The 27,772-nt window shown below is 34.3% G+C and overlaps 1 protein-coding gene across 5 annotated transcripts in view; it reads right to left on the bottom strand.

Annotated features, from left to right (window-relative positions):
- Positions 1 to 27,772, bottom strand: part of GSK3B (glycogen synthase kinase 3 beta) — a 207,997-nt gene that overhangs the window by 42,670 nt on the left and 137,555 nt on the right. For all 5 annotated transcript variants that reach the window (XR_006335270.1, XM_043874209.1, XM_043874211.1 and 2 more), the window contains exons 6-8: positions 27,074 to 27,180; positions 23,577 to 23,674; positions 2,243 to 2,338 (exon numbers count right to left, since the gene is read on the bottom strand). Coding sequence is in view for 4 of the 5 variants with exons in the window: in XM_043874209.1 (XP_043730144.1) it covers positions 2,243 to 2,338; positions 23,577 to 23,674; positions 27,074 to 27,180 (301 nt within the window). In the remaining variant the exon portion in view is untranslated. The remainder of the gene's footprint in view (positions 1 to 2,242; positions 2,339 to 23,576; positions 23,675 to 27,073; positions 27,181 to 27,772) is intronic.

The raw sequence follows: 27,772 nt of genomic DNA, 5'->3' as shown, positions 1-27,772 counted from the left end.
TGTGAGTGTCCTATTATATAATAAATGCATTTATACCAAGTGAGAACCAAATTATGCCACATATATGAGTGAAGAATTCACAAGAGTTTGAAGACACAAAATAGATGGGAGAATTGAATTATTATTCTATATATGGTACAAGAATAGAAGCCTAAATAAAACAAAAGGGCTTTGTGTATATTATTCAAGTTGGAAAAGCATTAGTGTAAGACATCTGGAATTCACAAGGGTAAAAGATGTAAAGCATGCAAATTCACCATTAATCTTCTATTGCTTGCATGGTAACTACATCATTCCTCACATTCCATCCTGGCTAATACTTGAAGAGATATAACCAAGGGGAAAAGTACAGAATATGACACACACTAACACTGGTGGCAGTCTTGATTTAAAAAATGAGGACAAGGACTACTAAATAAGATCTCATGACCTCATTTCGGCATTGTACTGCTTAGAAACTCTATACACAGGATGAATACTTAAAACAGATTCAACCAAAAAGAATTTTACTTTTCTTTCTTCCTTAAAATAACATGCTTATTTAAAAAAATATGGAAATGCAGAACAAAGAAAATAAAATCACCTATACTCTTCTTACTCAAACTACCATTAGCATTTTGGAATACTTCCCTGTATTAATTCAATACACAGAATTCTCTTTGCTTCTTGTTCTTCTTTAACATGGCTGAAATCATAGTATACTACAAATCACTCATTACACTGTAACTTGGAGTAACTTTGCTGGATTCAAACTGCAGCTCGGATTCTAAATCCAAATAGGGCACCTATGATTCTGAGTTTAGAACCAGTGAGAGGACCTAAATATCTTCTGACTCATATTTAAAATAAACTTTAAATACCAAGACCAAAAGATGACTTATCTCAGAACATTTAGTGTTTACTGAAAACTTAAAAAGAGGGTGGGGGAGAGAGCAATGTCTTGATCAGTGAAAGCTACAACTTATTATTCTGGCAGTAAAATTATTACTGAGGTCTTTGTTTCTAAATAATGAATAATTAGTAATAAGAGGATTTTCTGAAGTGAAGTGAAGATATTTGATAATTTGAAGCAAAGAAACTTGAATAATACAACTTAGCAAGAGACCTACTTTGAATCTGGAAATGTAAATTATTTCACCTAAATTACCTATTATTATAAAAGATATATAACCAATTAAATGAACTTGTCAATGTTCAAAACAAGCTGTTCTATGTACATTTTTAAATATACAAGATCTCTGATTGAAATATGTATTAGAAAGTTGAGTATTTCCAACCCACAAAATATATAATGAAATATAAGAGTAAACTGGGAAGGGGGATATATGATGGCACATAACTAGGTTAAAAAACTTGGTGTTAAACACACACACACATACACAGAGAAGAAGCTTAATCCTGACTTTGTCAGTCACATATGGAAACATGGATAAGTCATTTGGCATGTTTAGCTAGAGTTTCAGAATCTATAAAACAAGAGAGTCACTCTAGCTATAAACCTTATTGAGATTTTTTTTCCCCTCTGCATACAATCTCACAAATCAGACATGAAAATAACTTTTTAATAAAATCTCTCTACAATCACTTCAATTAACTATCAAAACAAAAACTAAAATCTTCTCATAAGTTAGTACTTATGCTCTTAGAATTGGCTCCAACTAGAAGTTGAAGTTAGGCTTTTCCAATGGCTAGTGACATCCCGTGGGCATATCAACTGCTTTCAACGTATATATTAGTGAGACCAAATCTTCATTTTACTCTTGCTCCCAAAACACCAATAAGAAAGTAAACAAGAGAAGAACACAAAATATAATCTATATATCAGTAGTTTAAAAAGAATAAAAATATATGTGATACTGAATGCTATATGATACTGAATGTAAGTACCCTTAACTATGTAAAGAAATTACTTCTGAATTTTAAAGAGTAAAAATTTATATATAAGATCCTGCACTTAATGAAATTCTTTATTTGAAAACTATGCATATGTACTGTCCTCATCCTACAAATAAAAACCCAGATTGGAAACTTTCTACAGGAAATCAGTGGGAATGAAGCTATATACAATCAATGAAACACTGATGCATAATTATCCAATTATTTTTACATGCAGAAGTGCTGTTGTACTTTGTACTCTGACAGCCACCTAGTCTCAAAATAGTTTAGTTCTAGGACAATGAGAAATCCAACTTGTAATTAACTACTGGTTAATGTAGTTTTTAAAAAACTCTTTTTGACTCACCTTAGTCCAAGGATGTGCCTTAATTTGAGGGAATTTGAATTCCGTGTAGTTTGGGTTCATTTCTCTAATTTGCTCCCTTGTTGGTGTCCCCAGGACCTAGATAAAGAAAAAAAGTTATTGTCATAATTTTCTATATACTTATATAGTCTTTATGTTTTAATGCACTGGTTTCACTGGAAAAAGGAATTCCAAAGTTATAAAATATGTAACTCATTAAATAGACCAGACTTTATAAAAGACTTCAATTTCTGACTAGAGAACCCAAGCTATAGGTACTATACAGACTTTTATGGTAACAGTCATCAAGTTTGTACAAGAAAGGTCACTCAAAAATATTCAACTAAAAATCAGGCATCTTTGTTCTGTCTAGAAAAACAATCTATTGTGATGACATCTGAAGTGAGAGTATCTTTTATTCATTTATCCATCAGTAAAGTAAGTCAAAGGTTTTATTATCAAAAAACTAATTAGGAGAACCTTGATTAAACATGGTCATCAAAAATTCCATTCAATCACTGAATATTAAGTGAATGTCCCTGTGTACTATGAACTATATGAAGAATACTAAGAAAAAGATTCTAACTATGAGAAACATATATTTGTGTGGAAAAAAGTATAACTATAATACAAGATAAAAATATATTGAAAATATATTGAAATATATTGAAAATATTGAATATATTGAAATATATTGAAAATACTTCATTACCTCCCGAACTGTATTAGGCACCAAACGAAGGAAAAGTATATGGACTTGACTGTATAAGACAGATGATGGGAGGAGACATTAAGTACTAAAATGAGTACTTTGAAGAAAAATGACACTTATTAAGTATCTTTATAACTCTAGTGCCCAATATAAAACAAGTTTGTTGAAATAAAATGTTAATCCATTTAATTCAAGGACAGTTGCACAGAAGGAGTAGAATGTAAAGTACTTCATCAGTGGTGAACAAAAAGGGCAAACTAAGAATTGTTGTTATTATTTCTAATTCTCTAGACTTCATTAAAACTTTCAGAACTTAACCAAATTTTGTAAAGTTTTATTCCTCAAAAGACATTCATACAAAAACAAAGTGTAAGCTAGACTGAGTAGGTACTGTGTAATTTAATTCATATAGAATTCTAGAACATCTTCTGCCTACAGTCACAGAAAGAAGATTCACGGTTGTGAGGAGCTGGAACAAAGTATTATAAAGAGGTACTAGGAAATTATTAGGGGTAATAAATATAATACAACTTCCTTTCCTTCGTGTAGTAGAATTCCAGTTTTACAGAGAAGCGAAGAGTATTGAGAAGGAAAACATCTGGTCTTTGTAACTGTAGCTATCAGATATTTGTAAGTTAGGAACTATCTATATTTAAAATATGAAAAATAAAAGTTTTTATTTTAAATAATAAAGTAAGCTCTTATTTTCTAAATTGGACTCTTGATGAAGGGTGTATGTGTGTACATGTATGGGAAAAAGGGAAAAGTGAAAAAGAAAGGGAGAGTGAACTTATTGATAATTCTGCCTTCCAAATGCAACTCCACTGGATTTTTTTAAATGCTAAAGAAAAACAACAACGTTAAAAAATGAGTATTTAAAATGCATACTTTCAGTGATGTTACAATCCACTAATTTCATTTTAAGACATATACTCTGATCTAGAGAAACTCTTTATAATATATACTAGTCTGTAATAGGGGCTTCCCTGATGGCTCAAGCAGTGAAGAATCTGCCTGCAATGGAGGAGACACAGGAAATGTGGTTTTGATTCCTGGGTCAGGAAGATTCCCTGGAGGAGGGCATGGCAACCCACTCTAGTATTCTTCCCAGGAAAATACCATGGACAGAGGAGCCCCGTGGCGAAGGTCCATGGGGTCACAAAGCGTAGGACACAACTGAAGCAACTGAGCATACACACAGTCTGTAACAATACAACATTGCAGGCCAAAGCAAAAATCCCAAAGCAGAATTAGTAAATAACGTGGCACAGTCATACAATGATATACTAACCAGCATTGAAAATAAATGAACTAGAGCAACATATACCTTATAGGATGAATTTCACACAGTGGTTGAGTTTTCACTCAATAATGGCTTTATGTAAAGTTTAAAAACTGGAAACACTAAACTATGTTTTAGTTTACATGAAAGTGAACTGAAGTGAAAGTTGATCAGCCATGTCTGACTCTTTGCAACTCCATGAACTATACAGTCCATGGAATTCTCCAGGCCAGAACACTGGAGAGGGTAGTCGTTCCCTTCTCTAGGGGATCTTCCCAACCCAGGGATCAGACCCAGATCTCCCACACTGCAGGCAGATTCTTTACCAGCTGAGCCACTAGGGAAGCTCAAGAATACTGCAGTGGGTAGCCTATCCTTCTCCAGGGGATCTTCCCGACCCAGGAATTGAACTGCGATCTCCTGCATTGCAGGTGGATTCTTTACCAGCTGAGTTACCAGGGAATCCTTTAGTTTACATAGTTAGACTAAATCCAAGGCATGGAAATATTCACTAGAAAAATCAAGTATAGATTATTTAGCTTACTAGAAATAATGGAGGAGGAGGGACTGTGACTGGGGTGGGCATAAGTAGTTCTCTAATTCTAATTCTTAATATGAGTGGTACTTACATGGATAGTCACTTTATTATTATGCTTTAAACTTAATACATTTTGATATATTTTGTATTATGATATATTTCACAATAAACAATAATGACACTTAAGAAATGCCCACTCTCAAATCAGTGAGTATTTTTTGTGCAGTCTCCCCTTATTTATTCAGCACTTTGTTAGCACAAGGCACAGTCCTAACTCTCTACAAGCTGGTAAAAATGCCAAAAGAATGAGGGGTTGTATATAGACCATCAGTAAATCCATCTTTTTACTGTATGAACATATATCATATGAACTTATCGGCTATTTGGCTGACTTTTCCATATTTACACACTGTATAATGAAAAAGGCAGGATGCTCCTTGAAGTGAATGTTTCAATTCATATATGCTTTTTATTATAACCTAACAATATTCCTGGTGGAAGTAAATCAGTGAAACACACAACAAACAGCTGAGAAACACATGACATGCACACAAGGTTTGCTTAACATAAACATATAAGTTATAATAATTTATTTTATGTGAAAGCAAGAAGGTATACTGTATGTGTGTATATGTGAAGTCACTCCCATATTATCCCTAAACTGTCTCACAACCACTTAGATCTAAACATTTATCCCAAATTTTATATGTGAAAAATTTCACATATGAGAAAAGTTGCATCTTTTTTAAAACTGTGAAAATGTCCTCCCTTTATATTAACTACCGATTCTCTAATATTTTTCAATATATTTGTTTCATCACATTTCCGCTCCTCCATGCATATATCAATCCACCTTATTTTCTGATGCCTTTGAAAATCAGTTGCACTTATTAGCATACATATAATTAACTAAGGTTCAATATTTCTGACCTTTTCATCTAAGCATTTTTTACATACCTAGAATTCTCATTTGATATATACCAGGGCATGGATGTGGAAAAAAATCTTTTATCACAATGGGAGATTATCTGCTTTGATGTATAGTTATGATACAAAAAAGATTCTTAAATATACTTCTGATTGGTGGTCAGAGTTTGTGTTCTTTATCTTCAAAATGTGGATATTTGTGACTTTTAAGAAACTTAATTACTATTAATATCTAGTAAATGGAATCGCTGATATATTCACTATCAATTACTTAAAAGCAATTAACCAAATAAACTAGCATATCACCACAAAATGGCAAAGGGTATCTTATTACTGTTACAGCCACATGACCTTGAATCACTAGAACTATTAGATGGACAAAGTGAAATTCCAATGTTGCTGTCTGTTTTATGTTTAATTTCTCTTGTCAAATATACAACTATTATAATAATTTTTCTGTTCTTTTTCTTGTCACTTTAAAATCTTGAAAAGCACATTGTCCCCAGGCTGGCTAATAGATATGAAAAGTAGATGGGAGATCCACTAGTCCAGGGATTGGCCAACCTTTTTTAAGGGCCAGAAAGTAAATACCTTAGGCTTTGTGGGCCAGAGAGCCTCTGTTACTAGTCAATTCCACTATTGTAGCACATGTGATCGTTTCACATGTAGAATTTTGATTGGAATGTTAACCGGCAGGAAATCCTATGGATGTGCACATTGTAAGTAATTCTATTGCCTAGAATTTTTAATCTCAAGGCCTAAGTTGTAGAACATCCTTGTTACAGAACTGCTTTGTGTATAAATATTGTGTTAACTAAAAAGCCTTATATAATAAAGTATAATTCTGTATAACTTGGCATCAGTAGCTCAATAAATCTGGAATATCATGCAAAGGCTTGCATTATTTTAAAAAGACATTACTATGGACATCTCTTTTTAGTAACTACTAAGTAACTGATATTAGAATTACTCTCTAGAGTAAAACAATTAGAAAACTGACTGACGAAATATTCTTAAGGAGAAGGTAAATATGATTCAAAAAGAAGGGAGTAGGGAACTGGTCAACAGATATAGGTACAAAAATGACAGAGGGCAGAATTGACAAACAAGGGCATAAAACAGCTATTATAATGAGGAGACAAACAGAGGATTAAAAGAAATACAGTAATTGCACAGTTGAAAAGTATGATATGTGAAGCTAAAATTTTTCTAGAGGTCTAACAACAGATAAGACACCACAGAAGACAATCAGTGAACTTAAAAAACAAAACAGAAACAATCAAAGCTGAAGTATGGAGGTAAAACAAGCTGGAAAAACATAGGTACATGTGACTGGAGTCTAAGAAGGGGCTTGGAGGAACAGATGTTGAAAAAATATTTGAAGAAATAGTGGCCAACATTTTCCCAAATTTGATGAAAATGCCATGAAACCCAAACAGTATAAAAACCAGTGATAAAGGGAAAGTTTTTCCCAAAGCAAAGAGACACATTTTATACAGTCGACAATAATACAGCCAACTTATCAGAAACAATGCAAGCCAGAAGAAAATAGAGACCTCTCTTTAAAAAAAAGGAATGAGAAACTGGAAACCAAGAAATTCCATATCCAGTAAAAATATCCTTCAAAAGAATGATGGGAACAGAACCAAGATGTCTTGATTTCCAGTTCTCTCCATTAATTAAACCACATAATAAAACTCAGGGCTACTTCTCTCCTTGAAATAGTGAAAAAAAATAAAACAAACAAGACATTGTTAAGCAAACAAAAGCTAAGAGAGTTTGTCTCCAGATTTTCACTACAAGAAAATACTTTAGGATGAAAGGAAATGAATGGTCATTCCTATCTACACTAAGGAATAAAGACCACTAAAAATTATAAATACAGACTATATGTATGACATTTCCCTTTTGCTTTTATTTATTTTTTTAAGTTGGTCACTGTTGTATTCACTTACTTTTTGATTTATTTATTTTTAACTGAAGGATAATTGCTTTACAGTATTGCACTGGTTTCTACCAAACATCATCACGAATCTCCCCTTTGCTTTTAAACTGGTTTAGAAGAAAACAGTGTTTAAAGCAAAATGAATATTACAGAAGTAAAATGTATGACAACAAGAGCACAATGGACAGGAAGGGGAAATGGAAATATGCTATTATAAGGTTCTTACTTTATATGCAAAGTGGTATATTATTATTTGTAGACTGTGATAGATTAGGATGCCTATGTTTAATCTTAGAACAAACTTTAAGACTAAATTTAAAATTATTATAAATACTGTATGTTGATGAAAATATAAAACACTGAAACTCTCATACACTGCTGGTGGAAGTGCAGAACAGTGAAACTGCTCTAGAAAACAGTTTGATGATTTCTTACAAAGTTCACACACATTTATCACATGACAGCAATTTCAGTCCTGTTCTTTATTGAAGAGAAATGTAAACACAGGTTTGTTTAAACAAAAAGAGAAGCTTTACTCATAACAGCCAAAACAAAAAACAAGTCAAATGCTAATCCACAGGTAAATGGATAAACAACTCTTAGAATAGGTAATACAAAGATGGATAAATCACAAAAACATGATGTTGAACTAAAAAAGCCAGATACAGAGCACACACACACACACAACATGATTCCATTCATATGAAATTCTAGAATAGGAAAAACTAACCTGCGGTGACAGAAAGCAGACTAACGGTAACCTGAAACAAAAGATGGGAGACTGCGAAGGTACACAAACAGGGTGATCAACTGTCCCAGCTTACCTGGGACTATCCTGGCAGATCTCTCAGTCTTGGGCAATCTGAGACATTTGGTTACCCTAGGCGGTACACAAGAACATGTTTGGGGATGACAGAAATGTTCTAAATCTTGACCAGGATAGTATAAATGTCTGTCAAAACTCATTAAACTGTACACTTAAAATTGTTATACTTTATTGTATGTAAACTACACCACTATGAAATTAATTTAAAAAGTAAAAGACCATTATGTAATTTGTGATGCCATTACTATACTAAATACAACCATGTTTATCTTTCTTCTGTTGCTATTTTAAGGCTAGCATGAAAAGTATCAGAGTCTGCCAAACCTTAAAATCAGAATTATTTTATATACAGTACATACAGTCTTTAAGAAAGCAAAGATGTGAATTAAGATGCAAAGGAATGTAAGGATGCAAAGGTAAGACGTAATTGAGAGGCATTAAATTTTTTTTTTCAGTCTCCTAAGTCACTCCACTCAATTAAAATATTTACTGAGTTCCCTTGCTCAAGGAACTGTAGGGCAGAAAGACTTGTACATTATAGTTAGCTGCTCAGTCATATCCAACTCTTTGCGACCCCACGGACTGCAGCCCTCCAGGCTCTTCTATCCATAGAATTCTCCAGGCAGGAATACTGGAGTAGGTAGCCATTCCCTTCTTCAAGGGATCTTCCCAACCCAGGGATCCAATCTGCGTCTCCTGCATTGCAGGCAGATTCTTTACCACCTGAGCCAACAGAGAACCCCTGTACATTATAAATCAAACTTCAAATAGCCAAGATCAGTACAACAAAATAAGCACAGAGATCTATGAGGTGAAAGTACTACAATGAACTGGAGTAAGGAAAAGATTCAGGAAAGGATGCTGGAAGGAGAGACAAGAGCTAATTTAAGCAAATGAATCAGACACACATTCTATGCACTCTAGGTATGAGGTAGAAAACAGCATGATTTGGGTAATTGTATCAGTTGAGTGTTGATAGAGAATAAGGATTAGATAATGGATGGATAGCAACATTAAAGTCTTAAAGGTTAACAAGTGAAAGATTATGAAGAGCAAAGATTCTGAATGCATCACAATCTGCAATCAATAATAACAACAACAAAAAACAAGTCAACTATCCCATTTCCACTTCTCAGTATATCTTTTATATATTAAGCTTCTACTAGGTTCAGAGTATATTTCTACTTGATTTATTTCAGCTGATTTATATTTGGAAATCATAAACTTTTTCATTTCATACATTAGAAAATAAATGTATGTTTGACATGGACCTTAACACTTCAGACACAAAACAAGTCTCAGGGTTCCCTCAAATTTTAAGAGATGGAAGATTAGTTTTTCCCCAGAAGCTTTTAAGACTAAAGGTACATTTAAAAAATAATTATTATTTCTGGATTTCCTAAAAACTGAGTGCCCCACAACTTAAAGAAAATGAAACTGCACATAATATTGTATATACTTTTCTATAACTATGGTATCTCTCACACAGTAAAAGGAGGGGGATGTTCAAAATGATCACACCATTGTGAAGAGTATGTACTCTGAGTTATCTGCTATTAGAATAGGATCTTTCCATTTATTGCAAAAAAGCATTTTTTAAGCCTACTATCCTAGAATGTCATGGGGGTAAGTGGTGGAAAGACTCAAAGATCAGAGATTAGCCTGTCACAACCCTTTGGGAAGTTGTTCAACTTTTATGATTAAATCAATTGTTTCATTTGTATCTAGTCCCATCACATTTGTTGTACAATTTTTTTCATTCATTTAGCTTCAAATTTAGCTAGACACCAATAAATATCAAGTGATGAATTATGATTCATGTCTTCAAAGAAATAAAGCTAAGAATCATCTGACAAAAGCTCTGAAATACACTTCTTTCACAGCTTTGCGTTTTAATAGCCCAACACCAGAGGTCGCCAAACTTCAGCAAGAGAACTACATGTGTGGCCTTTAAAACAAACTTGAAGCCAAAGAAATTCTATTAGAAATCTGTTACTCCTCTGCTTAAAATCCTTCAGTGGCTTCCAAGTGCTTACAGGCTAAAAGTGTTCTGGCCACTGCCCATACCTCCAGCCTCCTGGTAAACTGATACACTATCCCCACCATTCAGAACTTTATGCTTGAACCATAAAGTAACACATGATAGACCTGACTTCACTAAGCATCCCTGCCCAAATTAGCACATACGCCCTCCATTCCCTTCCTCTCAATGGTGAGTATCTTTGCATGTTTCAAGATTCAGTTCAAGAATTTCCTCTTAAATGAAATCTTTCCAGATAGGATTCTCTCCGAATAGGATACTTCTGCCTCTGTACTCTGATCAGACTTCTGGGGTCAGAGCTGCCTTACCTCCCCTCAATAAGTCTCTGAACTCCTTGAGGGCAAAGACCCTCTGTGTAGGCCCAAATGGTTCACTAAATCAACATGCTGTTAACGTGATGCACTCTCAAAGACTGAAAGGACACATGGCCATTATGAATTCAATCAAAGCTTTTAAAATAAGCAGATAAAAAATTTTATAACACAGAGGCAGGAGAGATTTCTGCATAAAAGAAACGTTTATTTAAATTGGATAACTGTCAGGTTAACTGGTCTATATCATAAATATGACAATGTGAAAACCAAAAATCATGTCACTGAGCTACTCTATTTCAAAATATCAGTATTCTACTGACACTGGAATCACTACATTTTCACTTCCAAAGGATTGATATAAAATGTTATGCTCTCTGGTATATCCCTACAAGTTACGGGTTTTAAACTTTTTAAATACACTATATGTAGGTAGCTAAAATACTTAACTATCAAAATAAGACAAGTGGAGTCACTCAGTTGTGTACGACTCTTTGCAACCCATGGACTATAGACTACCCAGGTCCTCCACTCATGGTTGCCATTTCCTTCTCCAGGGGATCTTCCCAACCTAGGGATCGAACCCAGGTCTCCTGCACTGCAGGCAGACGCTTACATGCAGATTTTATACAGTTTCTATTGACCTCTCCTATAATAAATGAGTGAAATTTTGGTATAAGGATTTTTTTGTGGGGTTTGCAATGTTTCTTTCTCAGGGTTTTCCTCTGATCTCCAAAAGGCAAGGAACCTTTCTCCCCATCCCCAAAGCTAAAGCAGCAGCAGCAGCAGCAGAATCATTAAAATCCCATTAGGAATATTAGTGAAGAAAAGAGCATCAAGCTGTCATGTTATTTTGAACACAACAAAAGTATTTGAATAAATTATTCAAAAGTATTTACTTTTGGCTAAAGTATTTATTCAGCCTAAACTAGTACAGGAGGGTCCCTTTGTGTGTCCATGATTTACTTCATTTAGCCCTGTGCCACCTGCCACTTAAGTGGATCTGAGTGCTTTGCAAAGCTATGGTCAGTTTACTGCCTTTCTTAAAATATGGTGGAAATAGCAACACACCCTTATCAGAAGTTCTGTAGGTAGATGTCTTCAATTTTGTCTTAAAAAACAAACAAAGCTTTGAGATATACACCCCTCTATAGAACTTACTTCTTTTTTAATATATTCAGTGGTGTACAACCATCAACTGCTATCTGATTTCAGAACATGTTCATCATCCCCAAATTAAACCCTGTACCCATGAGCAGTCACTCCCATTTCTACTCTGCCGAATTACTGACAACCACTAATCTACTTTCTGTCTCTACAGATTTGCTTATTCTCGACATTTCATATAAATGGAATCACATTAACATGTGTCCTTTTGTGCTTGATATTTTCTGTGATAGTCTGTATTTGACATTTTTCATTCATCAGCTGATGGACAATTGAAATGTTTATACTTTTTTGGCTATAAATAATACTGCTACAAACCTTTATGTACAAGTTTTTTTGTAGATAAATGTTTTCAAATTCCTATGAAGGGAATTGCTGCGTTGTGTGGTAACCCTATTATTTTGAGGAAGTGCAAATCCATTTTTTGTTTATACCATTTTACAATCCCTCGCGCAATGTATGAAAGTTTCAATTTCTCCACATCCTTTGGTAAGGATTCCCAGGTGGCTCAGTGGGTAAAGAATCTGCCTGCAATGCAGGAGATGCAGATTCAATCCCTGGGTCGGGAAGATCCCTTGGAGGAGGGCATGGCAACCCACTCCAGTAATCTTGCCTGGAGAATCCCATGGACAGAGAAGTCTGGCGGACTACAGCCCATAAGGTTGCAAAGAGTCAGACACAACTGAAAAACTAAACACGCACATTACCAATACTAGTTATTGTGGGTCTTTATTTTGGCCATCCTAATAAATATGATCTAGTATTCATTATGGATCTGATTTGCATTTCTCTAATGACTAACAATGTTGAGCATCTTTTTTTGTGTGTCCTTACTGGTCACCTGTATGTCTTCTTTCGAGAAATGTTAATTTGGATCCTTTGCCCATTTTTCTCTTGGGCTGTCTTTTTATGGTTGAGTTGTAAGAGTTCCTTACTCTAGATAGAAATTCCTTATCATATATATAATTTGCAAAAATTTTTTGCCATTCTGTGTGTTGCCTTTTAATTTTCTGGATGGTAGCCTTTGGGAAACAAATTTTTAAATTTTGATGAAGTTCAATATATATGTTTTTTCTACTGTCACTTGTGCTTTTGGTTTCATGTCTAAAAAAAAAATCATTTACACTTATGTTTCTTTCTAAGAGTTTTACAATCTTAGCTCTAGGCCTATACATTTTGAGTTAATTTTTGTACATGGTGTGAGAGGTAGGGGTCCAACTTCATTCTTTTGCATATGGATATCCAGTTGCCCAAATATCATTTGTTAAAAAGACTACTGCTCCCCCATTGAACTGCCCCGGAAGCCTTGTCAAAGGTAATCTGACCATAAACATAAAGGTTTATTTCTAGACATTCAATTGTACTCCATTGACCTACATGCCTATGCTCACGTCGGTACTAAACTTTCTCACCCCCCTTTCTTGACGTTTAACTGACAAAATCGTAAGACATACTAAATGCACACAGTTGTGATTTTATATACATACACATTGTAAAAGGATACCTATACTATCTAGTTAATTAACATAGTCATCACCTCACACTTTTCTTTCTTCTCTTCCTTCTTCTGGTGAGAACATTTAGGTCAATAGTGTTATCAGCTATAACCAGCATGTTTTACATCAGATTCTCAGACCTCGTTCATCTTAGAAAATCTGTCCTCTTTACCAACCTCTCCTCATTTCCTCCACTCCCTAAACCCCAGGGGCAGCCACTTTTTTACTCTCTCTGATTGACTTTTTTCCTTTTCTTTTTAGACTCTACATACAGGTGATACCATGGAGTAGTTGTCGTTCTCTGTCTGGCTTATTTCATTTAGCATAATGCCCTAAGGTCTATCCATCCATGTTAACAAAAATGGCAGAATTTCCTTCCTTCTTGTGGCTTAATAATATTCCGCTGTAGATGCACTATCTTGATTACTGCAGATATAAAATAAGTTTCAAAAGTGGGAAGTGTGACTTTTCTTCCCTAATAAAATTTTATATTTGGCAACAAGTAGTTTCCTTCCCCCAAAAAAGGTGATTACTGTTTTGATTATGCAAATTATTCACTATAAAGTAAAACAAAGTCATTCTTGGTTAATACATAGTCACAGTGGTCATTCCCGCCCCCCCCCCCCCCGCCCCAAGGTGAATGTCAGCCATAGTTGTAAGTTCAAGGTAAGGGTATATAACAAAAAGAGGGGTGGCAGATAGGATTAGAATCTCTTGGGTTAAAAAAAAAAGAAAAAGAAAAAAAACACCTCACTATATCTTCCAAACTTGTAAAAAAAAAAAATCACACTCCCCTTTGAGACATGTAAACATTTTATACACACATCCCCTAGCTCTTGCTTCCTCTGAGAATCACTAACACTATAGTTCTTAGTGTTATAATTTTTGTGGTGTTGTAGCACCACAAGCCAAGATTTTCTTTGTTTTCCTTCTATTATACGTATCAAGAAAACAGTAAGAATTGTTTTATAAATATAAAATATCAATCAGTATGCTTTTAACAAAATAAATGCCCCTCTACAAGAGTCCAGTGTTTCTTTATATTGAATCCTGAAAATAAACAAATATACAGAAGAACTCAAATTGCCATCGTGGAGAAGAATCTACAGTTGATAAGTGTACTATATTCCACAAAGAGTAATTTTGTGGGTGGTTGTCTGACTCAGGTTCTAAAATATAACTATTAACACAAAAGTTTTGAGGTGACAATGTCATGAAACTTAGGTTTATAAGAAATAAGTTTCTTTGAATAAATAAAACATATTCTGGCAACTTAGTAAATCATTTTATACTGCTTGTTTGGGATAAATTAATTTCAAATGGATGTCATTATTCTCAAGTCAAAAGCTAACTAGACCACATTGCCATGACACCACTTTTTCATGCCTGGGCACACTTACATATAAGCATATAGAGATTTAACCAAGTGTGAGTAAGTTACTATAGAGTTAGTAAAATTTCATAATAGCAACACAAAACTGATGTTTTTTCTGGCCTATGTACAACATATTAATGTAAAGATGCAACTGAGAAATTTTACATTAAAATGATTTTTCTAATACTCATTTACTTATTTTTAAAATGCTGACACTATGTGTGTAGTATTTATACTGCAGGAAGTTACTATAAATTGTAACCATTATTCCTTGCACTAGTATAGGGATATTTAATCTAGATATTCAAGATAAGCTTCAGAAAGTCCAAGGTTCACCTGATATCATGTGCCAAATTTTAGCATACATGTTTTTCTGGGGGTGAGTCCATTGCTATGAAAGATTTTCAAAGAGGTCCATGATGCAAAAGCGACTAAAAGTTGCTGCTCTAGTCAGTAATAAACAGAAAAATGTAAACAATAAAACAAGAATGAAAAAAAAATAAAATATTTTTATATATATTACATATTATACATTATAAGTAAAAATCTGTACCACGTGGTATGCTTACTAGTTCTGGGGAGTGGAAAAGGGCGAGAGAACTAAGTTTAATATGTTGTCCCTGTAGTCTGTTAACAAGAAGAGCTCCATGACAACAAAAGAAATACCATCAAGTAACGTATGATTAAGCTCCAAATACATGTTAGCAAAGATACATCATGGATCCATCAAAAAACTTAGGAGAAAAGTAATTTATACTTATTAAATTCTCATTAAATTAGTCTCTTAGACCTCTGTCTGAAAGACTATTTGATGGTGAAAATGTCAAGCCAAGAGACAGGGCATACAAAGGTGCTAAACAATCCATAATACGGAGATAACTGAAAGCTAGTATTTGCAAAGCAAAGATGAGGAAGATAACACCGAGCTGTACTTGAAAGCACAGGAATCCACTTTTACAACCTTGATTAATTTAGATGAAGTACAATTAAACTTAGCCCAAAGACATCACAAACTGATTTAGTATATTCATTACAATAGGATTTAGGAGCATTTTCCTTTATTTTGTGGTCACACATGAAAAACACTAAATTAAGTGAGTTCTAGATAATAAGTTGACATTAAGTATCATATTGTTTCCCTGAGAGCTACAAAATTCCATGAATAGAGGACACCAACTTAGCCAAAGATGAATCAGACAGATTTTCCTACCACCCAACCCTTCCCAGATGTGGCAGTCATAGTACTGATCTTCGTCAGCATCATCGTCTTGCTAGGATTAAAGGGTTAAATGTGGTAACATGTGTCAAGGGCTGAGCTCGGTGTCTGGTGCAGAGGAAGTGCTCACTGGGTAGCAGCTTTTATGACTAGCAGCATTTTACCAATATTTGAAAATGCAGACTTCTGAGGGGCCAGATAATCACTGATCTATTTGTCTAAATTACCCTGCAAAGCCCCTGGTGGCTCAGTCAGCAAAGAATCTGCCCACAGTGCAGAAGACCTGAGTTTGATCCCTGAGTTGGGAAGGTTCCTTGGAGAAGGCAATGGCAACCCACTCCAGTATTCTTGCCTGGAGAATTCCATGGACAGAGGAGCCTGGCAGGCTATAGTCCATGGGGTCGCAAAGAATCACACACGACTGAGTGACTAACACATGCTGCAAAGAGTCAAATCAAAAGACCAGGAAAACAATGATTTAGATAGATATTTGTAATAAAATGCAACCCTCTTAACTCTATGTAACTGTATTTATTTGTTTACTAACAAAAGATTCTGGCATAAAACAACTGAAAACATCCATTCTTTTTCTGGGATTACAAAAAGATGATTTTAAAAAAAAAATCAGTATCACAGAACAGTAAAAAATGAAAACTCCCCCCCCCCTTTTTTAAAAATAATTTTATTTATTTGTTTTTGGCTGTGCTTGGTCTTCACTGCTACACGCGGGCTACTCTCTAGTTGCAGTGCATGGGCTCAGTAGTTGTAGAGCACAGGCTTAGTTGTCCTATGGCATGTGGAATCTTCCCAGATCGGGGACTGAACCTAATCCCCTGCACTGGCAGGTAAGACTCTTAACCACTGAACCACTAGGGAAGTCTTTAATCCCATTCTCCACTCTCTTCAATCCCACTCTCCACTGCTAAATCTTCTGCTTTCTCAAGCTTTTAGGTACCACAAGAAACAAAGTTCACCTACTTAACTATAATAAAATAATCAAAAGATTATTTGGATCTCACTGTTTTCCACAGAAACTTTCCATTGTTTTCCAGAAACTTTCAAATTCCTAAAGTTTCTGCTAGAGCTAAGATTGTACTAGTTCTTTCCCGTGTAAGAAACATCTATGTAACTATCTAAAATGAGTTAACTACTGCTAAGAGAAAAGTATGACATGAACTTATTTACCAAAGACAAACAAACTCACAGACCTTGAAAAGAAACTTATGATTACCAAAGAGGGAAAAGGATGGGGGAGGGATAAATTAGGAGTTTAAGATAAGCAGATAGAAACTACTACTATATATAAAATGACACACAGCGAAGTCCTACTGCATAGCACTGGGAACTATATTCACGATCCTGTAATAAACTATAATGGAAAAGAATATACATATATATATACACACATACACACACACACCTGAATCACTTCACAGTACATCATAAACTGACACAAATAAAAAATTTTTAAAGGCATCTACATGTTTAATGTCATGTTTTTCTAAAAGACATATATCCAAATTTAAAAGGCTAGTTACTATAGCTATGAAAGCTACAGAAAAAGTCTATTATCAGAAAGGTGTACTCTAACTACTTCTGCCTTTAAAACTTCCATTAGAAAGAAATGGTCAACTTATTACAAAGCGTAAGTAAATATTTATGAAATAAATCAAATTATATCTCTAGGAACATTAATATTTAAAATTGGAAATTCTACAAAATGACTGGTTTCTATCAAATATTTAGTTCTGTGATATTTTAATCCCAAAATTGAACTCTAGACTGAAGCTCACCTTGCCTTACTTGAAGTTTGTGTTTTAAAATTTGGAGGGGGAAAAGAAACTATTAGTGAAACCTACAGCAGTCCCAGGTTCAGAATTTCCTAGACTGCATCATCTTGAGTACATCCGGGGAATTTTGGGGAAATCTTACATTTATGTAAGGAGTTAATCATATCTTTGAGAAGCTAAATATATAATTTTTTTAAAAGCAACCATCTATCACTGTACTTTTACATTATTCTTCTCAGAATCAATTATGTAATTCAGAATAGAATCTACAGTCCAATCTATGCAGTCAAAAAAAAATCACTTCGTCAACATATACTTCTTCACATGAGAAATACAATTATTTAGTAAATCAAAAAAGTCCACAGAACAGACGGTGTTTTTGTTTTAACATACCTATGCACAGAAAAGTTTATAAAAATATTCATAGAAGTTATTTTTCATGAGGTACTAGAACAGGAAGGGATTATTTTTGTTCTCCTTGTATTTGTGTCTGGGTATGTTTTCTGCATTGAGCACATAAAATTATAGTACATAGTGATAAAAAAAGCAATCAACATTAAAAAAACACTACCTTCTTTAAGTCTTCAGAAGACTTTTTCTAAACAACCCCACTGATATGACGATGACAGAGGTGCCAATGGACAATGCTGCATCACTGAACCTATGCTTGTGAAATTTCTGACAGACGTACTCCCAGAATGTTTTATTTTCCCCAGGTATCTGAAACCACATCAGATATGTCTTAAGATTATTTTAACTAGTATGTTAAGGAAGAATTTAAGAAATCCTACTATCTGAGACTTCCCACACAGAATCTCTCTTATCTACAAATGCTTTGAAAAGTTAAGCACTTTTTTGATACTCAGAGATTAAAAGGTATAATAAGATTCTGATCTGATAATCCTCTGTATGAAATCAATCTCAGAAAGCTAGGTGCTTTTCATACTTAAAAATGATTTTTCATGACTTTCAATGCCATACTGCCCTATACTTCTAACTTACTCTGAAGATATTTTAATTTTACTCTTAATATTCTGCAAAAGCATTGTTTGAGGATAGATAGGGAGGAGATTTAAAATGTTACGCTAAGTTAGCTCAGTTTAAAATACTCTGTGTTACTTATTCTATGAATTATTGGCATGGACATCCAAGCCAATAAAGTTTAATAAACAACATATACAATAACAATCACACTAACTTTTCTTATTAATTCCCAGGTAATTCCAAATTCATAGATGAACACTGATCTAGCAGCTTAATTCAGCTTAACTATTTCTTGAAAACTATTATGGTGCCTTTGGATATTAAAATGTAACAATAAAAGAAAGTTCCTGCTCAGAAAGTCTGTCGTTCAGTTGCTAAGTCACGTCTGACTCTTCGTGACCCCATGGACTGCAGCACGCCAGGCTTCCCTGTCCTTCACTATCTCCCGGAGTTTGCTCAAACTCATGTCCATTGATTGAGTCGATGATGCTATCCAATCATCTCATCCTCTGTGGCCACTTTCTCCTCCTGCCCTCAATCTTTCCCAGCATCAGGGTCTTTTCCAATGAGTTAGTTTTTCACATCAGATTAGAGCTTAAGTTCAGCTCAGAAAGTTTATAATTAGGCAATTCTACCATTTATAAAATTTATGAAGTTTGCTGTACGATTATTCCTTTTCTGCATAAACTCAAATTCAAAGAAAAGAGTAACTATTTTATGGGTTTGGGGGTATATCAGCTACCTCCAGATACTCAAGAGGAATACTCATGAGGTTTTCAAGAAAGAAAATGAGAAGAGAGCAGAGAAGAACAGTAACACAGATTCCCTAGTTTCCAAAAGAACTAAGGGCTCATGACTAACATCTCAAAAAAACTGAGGCTGGAGTTGGGCACCTGGGAGACCACTTTTCATAGAAAACTCAAATCTATTCTTGAAGTCCTGATTAGCAGAAATGGCAATATTTGCTTAAAATATAAAACGTCCTAATAACATTTAACTTTGAAAGCTAACATATACAACTCTTTTCTGACATACAACTTAGATCAGGAAAACTGGAACAGTTACATTAGAATTAGTTATGCTTTCTTATTTCAATGAAACATCATAGATATTCAATATGTAAAGTACAAGCGTACAGACAGGATCAACAAGACTTAGAGCTATATTAAACACACACAAAATTCCTACAATGTTTATTAACCTCCATGCAGTAAGATTTAAGAGCTATACCACACACACACACACACACCCCACACCCTTACAATGTCTACTGATTAACCTCAATGAAATGTATAACTTCAGGTCACCAAATGGGTGGTAAATTAATACTGATGTTTTATCTACCCTGGGTGGTATTGCTTAAAAACTGTAAAAAGGGCTGAGAAGTTTGATATTCCAAACTGCCCTGGGACGTTGTCTAACATCCATTTTAACACCTTCAAAATATCTATATAGTGATCTTGGAACTTAGCTAGGTGATGACAATGTATAAGTGCAAGATGACAAGATAATATATAAATGAGAAGTGTTTTGTTTTAGAGTTGGCCTACTACAACAAATTAATCATGGACAACCTGCAACAAATAAGCCCTAAATAAAAATGAAGTCATAAAACATCAATAACAAACTGACAGTTTCTACTAAAATTAAATAAGAACAAACCAATATTAGTAGAAAATGGAATTAGGAGGGCTGAGAAGAAGTGGTAAAATAAGCTTTGGACTTAAAGGTTTACAAGATATGATGGCAAGCACGAAATATATGACTTATCACAGTTATCCAGCTTAGCTTCTAAGCAATTTCATCTGTATTAATCTCATGAACGAACTCATTAAAATTAGTGACAAAGAATAAACCATCACATGGTTCTAAATTATAATTGGTAGAGAAATGACACAGTTCTAATAAGCTAAACATATATGCCAAATTAAATGGTGATATGTACAGAGAACTGTGGTGTGGTAAATTCAAATACATCAAACTGAAAGCCTGGGGATAGAAGAAATGCTGATTGGTTGTATTGACTTGATTGGTCAGCAAACTACGGCCCAATCCAGAGGACCCATGACTGTGTGGATCACAATAAACTGTGGAAAATTCTGAAAGAGATGGGAATACTGGATCACCTGACCTGCCTCTTGAGAAATCTGTATGCAGGTCAGGAAGCAACAGTTAGAACTGGACATGGAACAACAGACTGGTTCCAAATAGGAAAAGGAGTACGTCAAGGCTGTATATTGTCACCCTGTTTATTTAACTTACATGCAGAGTGCATCATGAGAAACGCTGGGCTGGAAGAAGCAAAAGCTGGAATCAAGATTGCCGGGAGAAATATCAATAACCTCAGATATGCAGATGACACCACCCTTATGGCAGAAAGTGAAGAGGAACTAAAAAGCCTCTTGAGGAAAGTGAAAGAGGAGAGTGAAAAGGTTGGCTTAAAGCTCAACATTCAGAAAACCAAGATCATGGCATCCGGTCCCATCACTTCATGGCAGAGAGATGGGGAAACAGTGGAAACAGCAGTTGACTTTATTTTTCTGGGCTCCAAAATCACTGCAGATGGTGATTGCAGCCATGAAATTTTTAAAAGACACTTACTCCTTGGAAGGAAAGTTATGACCAAACTAGATAGCATATTAAAAAGCAGAGACATTGCTTTGTCCACAAAGGTCCGTCTAGTCAAGGCTATGGTTTTTCCAGTGGTCATGTATGGATGTGAGAGTTGGACTATAAAGAGGGCTGAGCGCTGAAGAATTGATGCTTTTGAACTATGGTGTTGGAGAAGACTCTTGAGAGTCCCTTGGACTGAAAGTAGATCCAACCAGTCCATCCTAAAGCAGATCAGTCCTGGGTGTTCACTGGAAGGACTGATGTTGAAGCTGAAACTCCAATACTTTGGCCACCTGATGCAAAGAACTGACTCATTTGAAAAGACCCTGATGCTGGGAAAGATTGAGGGAGGGAGGAGAAGGGGACGACAGAGAATGAGATGGCTGGATGGCATCACCGACTCAATGGACATGGGATTGGGAGGACTCTGGGAGTTGGTGATGGACAGTTGGTGATGAACAGGACAGGGAGGCCTGGCGTGCTGTGGTTCATGGCGTCTCAAAAAGTCAGACATGACTGAGCAACTGAACTAACATGAGCTAAGAAATGATTTTCGAGATAAACATTTGCCCTCAATTTGAGGCTATGAAACACTGACTTTGAACCATGATTAAGAGAATTTTCACATGCTCCTCAAAAGAAACTCATTCTTCTAATCAATAGACTTGCATTACTCAGTTATTACATTAATTTGAATTTCATCAATGAAAAATTTGTGAAAATTTGTTTTTCTGTTTTCTGTCCTGTTTTGTTTTCTGTTATGTATCTCAGACATCCAGGACTTCCATTTTTTGCCGACAAAGCCTAAAACGTTTTATCTAGCCCTTTACAGAAAGTTTGCCAACTCCTGTGTTAGAATACTAATTTGAATAATAACAAAGAATACAAAGGCTTTTAGGAAACAAGAAAATCAAACTATCCGAACTTAGACCTGAGTGCAGTGTAGCAATCAGGAAGGATGCAGATCTGCTGAACTAAGTTGAAAGCTTCAATCTGAAACTGAAAGATGAGTTACCAAAAAAAGACGGCAAATAGCAGTGATCTCAGGTACAAATCATAAAGAAACTATATGGACAGTAAGGAAGATTCTTGATCACACATGGTGTTTTCAATCACACTTGCACACAGTGATACCTAGCAAAATCATTTTTTCAAAAATATTTTTGCAAATCAAGTACAAGGATTTTAAAACAACTTAATCACAGTCCAGGAAATAACTAGTAAAAGTTAAAAAGAACCAACAAGGACATACTGTACAGTACAGGGAAATTTGCTCAATACTCTGTAATAACATAAATGGGAAAAGAATTTGAAAAAGAATGGACACACATATATGTATAACTGAATCACTCTGCTGTACCCAGAAACCAACGCAACAGTGTTAATCAGCCATATGCCAACATAAAATAAATTTTTTAAACAATAAAAAAATAAATACATAAAAACAAAAACTCCTGAGGCTTGCTCAGCCCAATAAAAACTAAATTCAAGCTGTCCAGATATAGAACAGGATGCATTCCAAAGTAGCGATATGATGCTTGAAGTATTCAAGCAAACACTGAAAAACCATCTTCCAGTAATGTAACTAAGCAGGTTCTCTCATTGGATGGAGAATTGGGACAAACAAAACCGTTAAGGAGATTTTCAATTTTCCACTTCTATGAAACATTTGGAAAATCAAGACTAAAACCCAACAGAAGGTAGGTGTTGCTTCAGAATACAAACTAAGCTTATAATCAACCATCTAGTGGTCTGAATATAGAGACACTAGATATTTCTAATGGGGGAGGTTTGAGAACTTATTTAAGATATCAATATTAAAAGCTTTAAAATCTTAGTGCTTCTATTCTCAAGAGATAATATCCAATATCCAAGATAATAATACTTTCTATGATGTTGTTAACAAAGGTTTTGACAGACCTAATAAATAAAATTATATTAAACCCATACGTAAAAATTCTGCTTCTATCAAGTGGTCTAGTCATACATACTCATTTTTTCATTTTATAAATACTTAAATACTGACTAAATACAAGCATCTCCTAAGTGCTCAGCAGAGTATTACGAGCAGAGCACACGGTGAACAAAAACAGAAAAAAGACACAGTTTCTCACCTTGATTATTTCCACCAATTGATCCACACCACTGTCTCCTGGAAATATTGGCTGTCCTAGCAATAGCTCAGCCAACACACAGCCTGCAGACCATACATCTGAAGAGAAAAGAAAATAAGAGCTTATTAATATTACACTTTGTAGCTTATGTTGTGTTAAAAACTGATACATTTTCTAATTTTACCTTGATCAGAATGAATACCATAAGGAAAAGATTGTATAACCCAAAACAGGGGAAAAGTCATCAAATAATCCTTAATAGATCTTAAAACTGTGTTAAACTTACTAAACAGGAAACAGGGCGATAAGAATATTCTAATAAAGGGTAATATCTTTATTATATGTAATATCTACATTAATTATCCAGTATCAGATGTTCAAGTCTTCAACAACCAAGTCAGAGATTATAGTATGAAAGCATAGAGCATGATTATTTACTTATTATACTTAAAAATAAGTCAAGTGATACAATCTCTGCACATTAGCAGGTGCTTATAGAGAGTAACAAGAAGGGTTCAATCTCCTATACACAGGGGAGTAAGCCAAATGTAAATTTCAGAAAAAGAAAATTTTAATATTTTAAATGGCTAACTTTTGTCTTGTAATATAACTGACAGAAAATGTGCTTAAATATATGAATATTTTAAATGCAAAGACAGAATAATACATTGTATTTTACAAATTATAAAATATAATTCACTTTTGAGTCAAATAAGAAACCTCATCTTGACAGAAAACTTAAATAAATTTTAAAGATTTATAAATAAATTTACAAAAGGAAAAAATAAAGCATATATCCTGGCTTACCCACAACAGTCAGTCCTGGTCTAGATGACTTCCTGTGATAATAACGAAAGCATCCCCTTTATCTCTTAAAAGTATTACCAAATGGAAAGATACATTTTATGGGCACTTTATTTAGAGCCCACTACTTAAGACTTACTGCAAAAAAAAAAAAAAGCTAATTTTCTGGATTCCTGGGTTTTGTATGAACCAACAAACAATGGCTTTAGAGAGATGAACATAAATTGTCACTGGGCTTTCCATCTATCAGTAGGGAAGGAGAAAAATGACTAATGGCATGCGTGACAACAAATAATTTAATAATTTTGACGCCATAAGATGAGCTATCAGAAGAATTGGAAGCTAACACAATATTGTAAATCAGCTATCCTCCAATATTTAAAAAAAAAAAAAGAATTGGAAATCCTTGCTCCAATAACTACTTTTTACTGGCCTAGACAAACAATGACACAAAATTCATTTAAGAAATTCAAGTTGATTTTGCCCAGCTACTCTTCTAACATCATCGTTAAAAAATGCTTCTAAACTATATTTGTATTAGTACACTTTTAAATATCTTTTTGTTTACAAATCTTCCAGAGTCTTAAGAAGCCAAGTATCCTATATCTAAACAGGGAGGCCAAATCTAGGCTTGAGAGGGTTCAACGGCCCCAGCTCCATCAGTAGAGTATGGGGAATCCTAAATCTAGAAAGTAAGAATCTGGTTTTAGGAGATTTACTTTACTTTAGACAAGTAAATGTGAAGGAGACTGCTGGAAAGCAGGTACTCATAACATCCAAAAAACGGATTCCTAATAGAGAAAACATACTACACTGGCCCTTCTTTTGTGAGAAGACTCCCAAAGAACTGCTAAGCACATGGACATTTACAGAAGTAATAAACTCTTAAGAGGGTCAAAGGTTTATATAAACATGGCTTAATATGTCAGATGATATTGTCATGACTTTTTAGAAAGAAGCAAACCACATTTATTTCAGGTGAGGCTGGCAGAACTCACCCCAGTATGAATCTCATTCCTGGTATGCAGATGATTAATTTCATATATGTGAATGAAATATAAAGCATCTAGAAAATCCAAAGACTGTCCAAAGATTAAGGGCTGAAATTTGCTCTTTGGGAAGAGTCAAGTTAACACATACCACAAAAAGAATACCACTTTTTCTTTTTTCTTTTTTTAGCCTATCCATATTTTCTTTTTTGTTTTTTTTATTATTATTATTTTTTTTTTCCAGTGGGTTTGTCATACATTGATATGAATCAGCCATGGATACAGTACTTTCACTAACATTTTATTTAATCCACATGGCCACTCAGAAAGGTAAGCAAAACTGTTACTAATCTTTTTTACAGTTTAGCTAAGTAGTAATAAACCTGGAATTCAAATTCAGGTCTACTCTAACCAAAATATCCCTTTCACTATTTCTCATTTGATCCTGAATAGAATAGGCCATATAACATAGCCATGATGAAACTCTTGAGCATTATAAACACACACACACACTCTCTCTCTCTTACTCTATCCAGTGGAGTAGGACACACACATACTCACTTACTCACTCTATTATACTCTATCCAGTGCAGCAGGTCTCCAAGTATGATCTGCAGAGCCCTGAGCCTCCTGGACCTTTTTAGAGGTCCTGAGGGTGAAGTTATTTTCATAAGAACCCTCAGATGTTATATGTCTTTTTCACTATGCTGACATTTGCACTGAGGGTGCAAAAGAAATGGTGGATAAAACTGCTGGCCTCTTTGCACATATCAAAATGTTCCTTGGCATTTTGCCCTTTGGCAAAAAAAAAAAAAAAAGCTAGTATTAGTAATATACTGTGTAGAGGTCTTTGTTCATATTAGAGAATTTTAACTTGTATAAAAGACAAATTGTCCAAGTTCTGATTTTTCCTTGACTTTCTGTTATTGTGGGGTTTTGTTTTTTGTTTGGTATTTGTATGCTTTTGTTTGTTTTTGGACTAAGGAATTCTCTTCAAAAACAACATAAAACAATAAAATAAACTACCTGCATGCCTAAGATTGTTCCTTTCTTAGCTTCCTATTCACATCCAACTGTTCAAACTCTGTACGTTCACTCCTGCTAGCGGGCTAAATGAGGCAGAAGAGGTGGTCAACAGAGAATGAAGCAAACTGTCTACTCGATGCCTTCTATCCTTAAAGATCTGTGACAACTGCTGCAGAACCAGTGAGTTTATTCAAACTACTACTGAAAAAGTTAGTAAATTTTTTTAAAGTGGACTTAAAATTAAATAATCAATTGAGTCAGCACAGTATGAGTGTCAGTAATATGGTAATCCTATCACTTTAATCATAAACTTAATAGATGAAAATTCTCCAACTGGTGATCAAGCTCAGAGAGAACTATTTCAGGGGAATTTTTTAAGTGAAGAAAAGGTATACTTAGAATTTATTTAAAATTTTAAGTTTAAAATAATTGTAATCTTAAAGAAATCATACAATCACAGAGGAATAGCTTTATTATTCTCTCATAATCTAAGAAACCTAAAAGTAGAATAGTAAATATATTTTAAATTCTATACATTTTTATATATAAATCTTTAAGAAGAAACATATTTCAGGGCATATTTATCTTTATATTTAAGTATAGATTAATACTACTAAATTACTAAAAACAAGATATAATGCATAATTACAAGCTATTATATTCAGATACAGTACTTACCTATACTAGAGGTATAATCAGTGGCTCCAAAGATCAACTCTGGTGCCCTATAGTACCGAGAACAGATATACGAAACATTGGGTTCTCCACGGACCAGCTGCTTTGCACTAATAAAAAAAAAATCAAAAGCAGAAATTCTTTAAATTAAATCTAAACCATAAAAGAACCTTAACTGCTATCATTTGCAATACAATATTTAATCTAAGGGTCCCAGAATTCCAATCATGCAATATATAAAAAAAGAAAATATGAGCCATAACTATCTCTAACAAAAGAAACATAATTTTAACATAACACTCTGAAAAAAAAAAAAGTAACTTTTAAAGAATGCATTTGCCAACTGTCACCTGAAGAAAAAGTTTTTAAAAAAATCAAAAATGATAAATGTTTAATTTCTTCTGCTATCTTCCCCTGAATTTCACTCTAAAATACAAAGAAGGAAGGGCAGAAATGTAAGAGGTACCTCCCCTCACCAAAAAGCACTGTAATTGATTATACGAATGAATACTGCTTACCCAATATGTTTTTTAAATTGGTAACAAATTGGCCACTCTATTAAAATTTGACTTCTGATTCAGAGTGAGTATCCCATGGCTTGCAGACCCAACCTACTTTATTTTTTCCACCATATGGTCAATTTATTAGATGTCTTAACATCTGCTATCCAATAAAAAAGATAGGTCCTTTCCTGAAGGGCAG

This window comes from Cervus elaphus, chromosome 19, assembly GCF_910594005.1.
Source record: "Cervus elaphus chromosome 19, mCerEla1.1, whole genome shotgun sequence".
Taxonomy (NCBI): Eukaryota; Metazoa; Chordata; class Mammalia; order Artiodactyla; family Cervidae; genus Cervus; species Cervus elaphus.
The sequence above is the reverse complement of the archived record's forward strand: the minus strand, read 5'-3'. Positions and strand labels throughout refer to the sequence as shown.